Below are 10,064 nucleotides of genomic sequence, written 5' to 3' on the forward strand. Positions count from 1 at the left end.
GGACAGCTGGGTTAAACTAGAACCTCTACGCGATGGACTTACACCAAGTAAACCGCTGTTTGTGTCCAGCGTGTAAGTTATTGTAACTTATTAACATTATAAAGTGACATCACGTACATGCACGTACACATACTTAAGCTATATTCATAACATAGTTATTTCAACCCTAAACCTAACAAGGCAGTTTTCTTGCCTAAAACATACCAAAATCTGTTGTGCAATAGTCATGTTGTTTTGGGAGTCACTGCCTATTCACCTGTTTATGTATGAGCATGTCTTACCTCCTGCAGGTTTGTTTAGCTGTGCTTTTTTAAGGCTGCCTGTACATAATCTGCTTGTTTGCCTCACTACCTTTAACACTATATGACAGTTCAGCAACAACAGCGCTTTGGATTGGTCAAGTGGGTCAGCCACGGACCCACAACATCTGTATTAGGAGACCTATGAATGAGACTCAACAGTTAACTATATTTCATACTGCGCCTTTAATGTGATTAATTTAATATCATGATAATATGTATGAGAAAAATGCATACCCATGTTGGTATCTGAGACATGCAACAGTTCATTCTGATTCTCACATCCAAACTACTTTTTTCTCTCCATTTATCTCAGCTTCATTTTTCCATCCCTCTCCTCCAGCCCTTCACCCACCATACTCCTCCACTCCGTCCATCTCATCTCTTCCTTCACGTCTGAACCACACCTAAACAAACACAACACTAACCACCACTTCCAGGGTGGTATGTTTGCACCATATGACTAGTTCATCATTGCGGGCACACGCCCTTCCGTATGACAGACAGTCGGAGCAACCAATCAATAGTCCTCGGTGAAACCTCTTCCTACCAATAGGGGTGTGACGCTGTTTCATCGTAGTAGCCAGCCTTTCATTCTGCAGCAGCGCTGGAAGTGGGGTGCTGCTATGCTCACAGATTGTGATACACGTTTTCATCCAATTGATAAGCAGGAAACAAAAAAACCTGCAGTGCTATAACAGCAGGAGATGAGTACATTTTATAAAGCAGAAGGCATCATCAGAACCTGTACTTTACTAAGTGTAAACATGTCAGGGCTGTAACAATACCAACACATAAAGAATGTTATCAGATGAATATTGTCTCTCACCTCAAACAGTAGAAAGAAGAGAGGCGATCCCTGTTTCTGCAGCTTGTCAGCAGTCCGTAGTCCACGTCTATGTTCTGGTCTTGTATGCAGAGACTGAGGAAATGACTCGGTGGCAGCTTGAACAGTTCTGAAGCAGTAAGCCGGTACATGCTCTGGAGACATCACCGACAGAAACCACAACCATCACCCCACACAGCGCCCAATGACAAGAGAGCAGGAAGCCTAGGAGAGGGGGAGGGGTTAGGGGGTAACACAGCAAAGAGAGAGGAGATGGAGGGAGGGAGGGTCGGAAGGGGGATAAATACGATGCGGGGAGAGGAGAGGGGAGAGATGCTGGGTGAGGGGGGGCAGAGTGTTGACAAAATACAAGCAGCAGGAAGACAAGTAAGAGGGGCACTGCCTTGTATTCATACACCATACCCACAAATTAGCATAACACACTGCTCATATCAATGGAATACATGAAGACGTGAATGAAAACATACATGTTAGTGAACAGTGCTTTCTGCAACGGAGGAGGGTCGAGCCTATCGTTAACAACCAATCGCTGACGAGGGATTGAACAGAGAGGGAGGTCCTACTTGAGACCAGTGATTGGTGTGTGTATGTGTGTGTGGACATGAATGACTTTGCAGCTAAGACAATGAAATCGTATCACTGCAGTTAGAAAGTATGATCATTGAAATACAAGATAAAGCTTCTCAGACTTTCCTTTAAACCAACAAGTTACAAAGGATGTACAGGGAAACACACAAGAGGTTCCTGTACACTTGGGTGGATGATAAACACTGAATGGCAAAGTCAGCAGTTTTTACAATGAAATATGTACAGTCACATATCTATGAGTGTATAGTTTGCACTATAAATGAAAATAAATAAAGATGCATATCTTTTAAATAGTTGGTAGTAATTTATGATGATAATTTTGTACATAGGTCGATCATTTGTGTAAATCCGTATCACAGACTGCACCCATAATATAAAACACCAACCTATTTTAGCAGCAGCTGCCCCCCTGATTTGAATATAGAGCACCTTTTTGAAACATAAAGGGTTACAAAAGTAACAAGAGGCGAAATTGTCTTTCAGGAGCTAAAAATATTTATTTGTGAAAAAATATATGGTAGAAATAACTCCTTTCCGAAAGATAAAGGAGACATATTTATGTACAATCAGTGAGTTCTTTCTGATCTACAAAAATAATAAGCAGGCAGTGGTGACAAGCAGAATAATTATTCCCCATCAGGTGTCCAATTTTAACTAAGTCAAAGAAAACAAATGATGAATGAACTGAAGTGATGTGTGTTGGTACATCAGTGTTTATCTGGCAACACTATAATACAATGAGCTGTGATAAACTAAGTGTTAAAAGTTTTGATTTAAAGTGTAATTGGCATTTAAGCGTTCTGTATGTAAAAAATAAATAGAACTTTTCAACAGAAAAGTTACTAAACTAATGGCTCAAACAGATTTTCTTATTTTTCATTAAGCAGAGTTACCAGGTTACACATCACATGTTTTGTCAAACCTAGCCCCAGTTACATAAAGATGTGTGGACAGAATATCACATGCATCTTTTAACGTGATGCAGTTTTACACAAACCACTAAAACATACAGCCTCAAAAAATGAGTATAATGAACATATTGAACTGTCAAAGGAAGCAGTTATTATGGCACTGTTGTTTTTGATAGTATTTGATTTCACTGCACACGTGTAACTAACAATTCTAAAAATAAGGGTATTTTCCTCTTCTACCTTCAAAATGAGAGACACTTTCTGTTTTCAAACCAACAGACAAAAGTCTTGATACACAGACAACTCCCTTCATATTGATGTTTTACTAGCAGTGGTTATTCCAAAAATAAATATTAAGAAGTTATAATCATTAAAAAATATGTATTTACATGTTGAGTGCTTGATGAATTTATTGCCTTCTGATGAACCCTTTAGTCCTGAAACTCAGCAGCATAAAGCACTTGCTGGAATTTCATCCGCACCTCCATCCTCTTTTTAATGGTGAGCCTCTTCAGTGAGGGCAGAAGGCTGAGCAGAAACAGTTCGTCTTCATCTCTGAGGCTGGTGAGGCCATCTGAGGGACTTATCTCAGTGTCTGTGGTGGTTTGCCTTTTACGTTTAAGTGGGACTCCTATCTCCTGGTGGCTGTTTGGAGAGGACTCCACGAGAGCAAAGCTCGTACTGACAACAGGCAGGGGAAGCTTCTCGTCTTTATCATGCTCTTTCTCCAGGTCATCACCACTTCCAGCTCCCTGTGTGGCGTGAAAGCAGGATATAGTATTAGTGGTTTACACAGACAATAACACCTATAAAAACAAGCTTCAATTCAAATGGTGATCACAGCCAAAGATTCCTAAAGGTTAAGCTCCACCACATTTCACAACATATTTGAAAGAGTTTTCTCATTATTTAGATTATTTGAAAACGATTAGATCTAAGAATGCTTTACATCATTATGAATGCTTGCCAGACATATAATATAATTTGGCCCCAGACAGAAGTCGAATTAGACTTTCTTTTGTCTTTTTATTTGTTTTCTTTTATTATTATTATTTGTACTATTGTCTTGTTAATTTTATGTCTTGATTTTATTTTTGTTCAGTACTTTTTTCTTGGAATGAATTATGCTTGTAAATTTGTATTTATCATTCATTCTGAAATAAAGTAAACCCAAAATTACAGTACAAATACTGTTCTAGGGACCTGATTCTCCTCTAGGAACAGCTTATTTATTCTGTTATGGATAAAGAATGTCTTCTCCAAAACTACATAATGTGCCTTTAAACTAAGAACGACTGACTAGACTGTCACGTTTTGCTGTGTACGCCATATGCTTTTATTTTGAAAATTAACCCGGATATCACGCAGATGTCAACGATGTGACTAGTTCTGTTTTTATTCGCTTAGCACGTACTTCGCTTTGCTACATTTCATGGTTCACCGTTAGGGATATAACAGTTACGGCTAATGGTACATTTTTGCTCATGTATATAGCTATACTGACAGACAATATAACTTTAGACATAATTTACTGAGTGAGTACAGTTAGCATATTGCTGGCAGTGGCTATATTTTCACATGTCTAGTTGTAAGTAATTAGCGAAACGCGAGCTACGTGACTAACTAGTATGTAATTAACCGCGACGTGACTACATGACATGTGCTGTCAGCGATGGACGGGCAGGCTGACACGCACCTCGTCGGTCTCCCCCACGGCAGTTCCTGGTCTGGGTTTGACATAGGCGCTGAGCCAGGCCAGCTGGTTGTACAGCACCGGAATGGGCCTCTCCACCGGGTTCTCGTCGTCCGCCAGCAGACTGAAGTTTCTCTTGGCCATTCGCTTCTTCGCTTTGCAGAACTTGTCGCGTAGATTTTTCCATTTCAGCTTCAACTCTTCCTCCGACTTACCCATGTTCTCAGCGATTTCCTTCCACGATAAATGGCCCTTCATGTTGTCTTTGTAGTCCCGCCGCGACTGGTCGTACAGATTCGGGTGTTCACGTATCAGGTCCGCCAGTTTCTTCTCGACAGTGTTCATTTTGTTGTTGTGTTTCTTTATTTCGTCGCGAAGTCCTTTCGTCGGCGGCCACCGATCGACGTTCGTCTTCTCGTGGGGTAACGGTTAGTAGACGGAAGTGCGAAGCTCCATTAATTCAAAATAAAAGTTCTGTCATGGACGCTATTATTATGATTATGATTGTTATTATTATTATTATTATTATTGCTGTTGTTGTTGTTGTTGTTGTTGTGGGATGGCGCTTTGACTCTTGTAAAGAAATGTAAAATAAAATAAAAATGTGGGTTTTCCAATAAGTCATATTTCCTTCATAAAATTATAATATTTAGGACTTCCATAAATTCACACTCTATTTATATTTGTATTACGTCTTAAGTATTTTTAGTATTGTTTGTTGGTTTGCCCCTGCAAGCCACAGCAAATTCCTCATGTAAACTTACTTTGGCATTAAAAGCTAGTCTGATTCTGATACAGTATAATTAATATTAATTCAACAGGAAACAAAATGATGTAAGTATTATGTCCAGCAGTCATTACTGTACAGCCCCCTGTACAGCATACAACTGAAAATGCAATCTTACAAATCAAATACAAAGATAGCTTGAAAGTTTGTCTGTGAAGCATTTTTACTCACGCTATTAAAAATTAATATGATAGTTGTTGGTCTTGTATCTTGGTCTACACAACACGACTTAATGCCTCATATCTGTGTTAGAAAATGTAAATGTCAAGATGAACTTACTAACACAAAAATGACCAATGATCTTCAGCACTCTGACTTTTACTCAACAGTGCTTCCTGTCTGCTGACACTAGATGGAGCATTTTTCTCATTTCTTTTCACCTCTGCTTATCTGCGCAGACTGTGGCAGTTGAATATAACAGGAACCTTTGGTTCTGAGGTAGCTTTGAGGACGCCATACTGTCCTAGACATAAAAAAAGAATCATATTAGTATGCTTCCTCTCTGAGGACACAGTTAAGAGACTAGAAATGATGTGTGGCTGAGCGTGCTGGGTTGTCATTGTCCATAATGTTTTGCGATTATAGTATTTTATTCTGCATTTTCCGCCCTATGTATGTCTTTTGGGTTTAAAAATACTTTTATCTATGCTACTGAAATATAGTAGTGGTAACGACACACCAGAAGTGCTGGTTATGGTACAAACTTCATAATTAACATAATTGCTATCAGGTGGTGGATGGCTTTTTTAAGTGCATGTTTTGTGAACATAAAGAAAATATCCTGGAAAAGTCCAATTGTTTGCCAAACATCGTAATAAATCTGTGTGTGGTTATACAGCTTTATGGACAAGAGTGTCTTTCTTATAAACGATATGAATGGAACTGATTTGACGTGTAGCCAGACATTGTGTTAAATTAACCCCAATTATAAAAACAAAAGTATTAAAACTTTACTGATCTGTAGCCTTTATTTTTGCAGGTCTGGATCTTTCAGCTTGGGATAATGTATGATTATCAAAGGCCAGAATTTAAATGAAGGCTAATTTGAATAGTTTTTAAGTGGTAACCACGTGGAGACCCCAGACAGGTGAGATGAATACTTACATCCCTGCATCAGATTTAATTTACATGTGAAGGCCAAGTTGCCAAGTTGCAAATCAAACAACGTCTCTGCTGGGAGGCAGCCTAAGTGTCACCTGGAGGGTTCCTGATGTGGGACGGTACAGATTACAGGGACAGCACAATGGATAACACTAATTAGGAGGACGTCAGTTATTATCACCCAGATGTCACAAGTGATGGCACACCCAGTTTACAGGGACAATTACAGCACGACTGACTAGACTACTTACATAGGGTCTACAAGAGGTGGCACCCGGTTATTACTGGGATCCAGAAAGTCAAGTCACCTTCATTTAAACTGGAAAACACAAATTAAACAGGCAGCAGAAGTGATAGTTAGCAGTTTTGACTGATAACTGTGGAGAGATGTTGACAGAGGAACAACTTGGGACAAACAATCAACAGTCAGCCATTGTTCAAACGTGCAGAAGGGCTGCAGGTCAAACGTGCATCAAGAGTCATCGAGGCTTTTTCATACTTCATGGGTCCACAGCTCTCTTACTGCAGGGGTCACAAGACTTTTGAGAATTTAAAATGGGTTGATGGTATGAAAAGTTTAACAAAATCTCATAAAAGTTTGGGAAAATACAGGGATGAATATGTTAACCTTCTGCAAATAGAGGAAACCTTTTATAACACATCTTAATGAGAAATCTTTCCAGTCCAGTCTGTATAAACCCTCAGATATTACATTAGGGGAAGACATTATCCAGGCTCTCACAAAACACAACGTGATCTAGACTTCTTGGCATATTAGGCACGAAACCCACAAACGCATGAACATTTTTTGCGGCAGACCAGCATCTTCCTCCCGCAGAGCTGGTGGCAGACTGCCTGTCAGCAGACAGTAGGGAACCACAAGAGAGCAGCGGAGCCTTTATCTTCCCTCATGAGCTGCAGCCACGAGCCTTCTTGAGAGCTCACAAGAGCAGCCATTTGGCAGCGTCACCAGATGAGAGCTGCGCGACCTCCGTTTGTCAGGTGAATAGAAAACAAATTGTATACAGAGTTTGGGAAAAAATACAGCTGTCCAGTCTGGTAAAAAATTGTGCAGAACGCAAGCCCACTTACACAGGATGGTCCATTTTTAGATCTTATTCAAACATTGTTGTTTTAGGAGATTCAAAGTATGCAAACCTCATATAAAAGACACACTATATCCTCATGTCATGGGATAGTTGGGATGAGTTCGGTATGTTAAACAGAACAAACATACCATCAGTAATCCAGGATACAGTTTGCAGTCAAGCTGGCGCAAATTTGCCCAGATGGAGCCACAGAGGCTCAACCAGATAGTCGAGCACACCAAAGCGATGATCAGCAGTCATCTGCACTTTCACCCTATTTTGATTCGGATATTGTTTCATGTTCATCTACAATGTGTCAGCTTTTTTTTTTTTTCCACATCCCATCTGATGGGCATGAGGTTCGCACAGAGGATTGCTAATGACAGACAATAGCAGAGAGACAGTTCTATTCCTCTGCCAAGTACAACCAAAGTATGAACCACAGTCCGCCATTGATGTAACTGAACAGTTTGCCCTTCAGCATTAGGAGTTGTTGTGTCTCGGCCACTTTCACCGCCTGGCGGTCCGGGAATTTGAACCACTGACCCTCTGGTCCTGAGGTCACTACTGCGACCATTTGGCTGCTGTCCTCTACAAATGTCTTCAATCTGTGTTCATGTTTGTCCTATGGACACAAACTGAAAAAGGAGTTACAATAACAAAGTATGACTATAAATTTGTGTGTTTTCTAGTCTGCCATAAATTTGCCAGATATGAAAACTTTTTGGTCGTTAATGCGCCCTCTCTTAAGAGGGTGACTCATCATCTCAAACCGTCTCCAAACACGCAAACACTCACACATATACACACACACACACACACACACACACACACACACACACACACACATCCTCTGCAGTGTGAGTGACATATTTATCTTCAGAGGAAAGGAGGAGGGAGAACAGAGGAAGATATACGACCTAAAAACAGACACCAGGCAGGTATTCCAAGAAAAATCTGTGACTGTGTGTCTGTGGATGTTAGTATTCGAGACGAGGCGCTGAGTCAGTGAGCTGGATAATGTAGATCAGTGAAAAGTAATAGAGCAAAAATCTGTTTAATAGACAGAGTTGAGATGGTTGGAGGACCTAAAAACAATCCCAGAACAAGAGCTGCGCTCACAGTTGCCAAGTTGAAATGCACTCGTTTTATCATTCTTGTCCAGGCCTGATAATCTGTAGACCATAATATCTGGTGAGAAGGAGAGATATTTTCCAAGCCGAGTCATCCTGTGCTATCTGTGTGTGTGTGTGTGTGTATGTGTGTGTGTGTGTGTTGTTGCAGAGCAGCTCTTTTCCCAGACCAGTGTTAAGTGTCACCTCAGTGGGGGCTTTAACACCTGGGCTGGTGTAAAGGCGGCGTGGGGGGGTGAGGGGGGGAAGCGAGAAGACTGGGGTTCACACCTCATTGATGGTAGGAGATGATCCTGTAACTAACCTCCTAATACACACACGCACAAACACGCACACATGCGGACAAAAATCCATTGTGCACACTGAAGGAACAAATCAGGTTTAAACCCATTTATGTTCACGTTATGACTGCCAACAATTTTCCACAGCATAAGTCATCAGATTTGCATTAACTTGTTCCCAATGATAACTGCTTTTGAGATAGATGATACATTACAGGAAAAAACTTTATTTTATACAACCGTGATTGCATTTAGGTAGAACTATCAGCTGTGAACTGGGTCTGATTTTAAAAAGCATTCACAGACGCTCCATTATGCGAAATCCCCCAAGTGCCAAGAAGCACCACACAGGCAAAGCGGTCAACAAGTCAAAGCTGCAGGACAAACAAAAACAAAAACACTGATCATGGTTTATAATATTAATAAATTAGTTGTGTCAAATCCATTATTTCCTGCATTTAAATGTTTTGTATTTGACAACAAACTCATCTGTCTTGGTTGTCAGAGCATCCTTGAATGCACTCAAAAGACAACAGCCCTGCTGAAATTGTTATGTAATTGTAGCAAATACATAAATAAACTTAATAAACAAAGAAAATAATAGTTACTGAGTGAACTGAAATTATTTGGGAGTTAATGAGTGCCCAGAGGGCAGGAAATCTGTCGGAAACTTGTGGCATGCTTTAAAAGATGCTTTGAAATTGCGTGAGATTCATAGCTTGTTCGTTTACTGTCATGACAAACATTATTCTGTCAAACTGGATTCTCGCTTCGGAAACGTGACTTTTTTCCCATAAACGTGCCCACATGTGATGTGAAATATGTGCAGCTTTTTCAGTTTCATGTCACATTGTTTCACTGCTGCCCCTACAGTAGATGCATGACAGAGCTCCATACAGCAATTGTGTCCTGTAAAGGCTCTGTCTCACACACACACACACACACACACACACACACACACACACACACACACACACACACACACACACACACACACACACACACACACACACACATCCTGTTCCTTTTGACAGTCACATGCTAAAGAGCTACTAGGACTCATTTGTACTATTTAAGGCTTCTGTGAGAGCTCTTTCTTTCTTTCTTTCTTTCTTTCTTTCTTTCTTTCTTGTGGCTCGCTCAGTATCTCATCGTCTAGGTGTGTGACGATGGAGTCCCGTGTTCTCTCTGCCGTCAACTTTTTATATCTTAACCTGTTTCACACGCCATGTCTCTTGCACAGTTCATAATGTGGATCAAGGGGCGATACAGGTTATCCTCACTAGTGTCTTCAGGTTGTGTGTGAAATGTTTGCCATCCTCACCTAACGATAAGA

The 10,064-nt window shown here is 40.5% G+C and overlaps 1 protein-coding gene across 1 annotated transcript; it reads right to left on the reverse strand.

Moving 5' to 3' along the window:
* Window positions 1-2,206: 2,206 nt before the first annotated feature.
* Window positions 2,207-5,179, reverse strand: LOC119018072. Its single transcript, XM_037095425.1, has 2 exons — window positions 4,342-5,179; window positions 2,207-3,397 (listed from the first exon to the last, which is right to left on the reverse strand). The coding sequence occupies exons 1-2, from the start codon at window positions 4,681-4,683 to the stop codon at window positions 3,077-3,079; spliced, it is 663 nt and encodes a 220-aa protein (XP_036951320.1). The 5' UTR covers window positions 4,684-5,179; the 3' UTR covers window positions 2,207-3,076.
* Between the last annotated feature and the right edge of the window lie 4,885 nt (window positions 5,180-10,064).

Source organism: Acanthopagrus latus, chromosome 4 (genome assembly GCF_904848185.1).
Source record: "Acanthopagrus latus isolate v.2019 chromosome 4, fAcaLat1.1, whole genome shotgun sequence".
Taxonomy (NCBI): Eukaryota; Metazoa; Chordata; class Actinopteri; order Spariformes; family Sparidae; genus Acanthopagrus; species Acanthopagrus latus.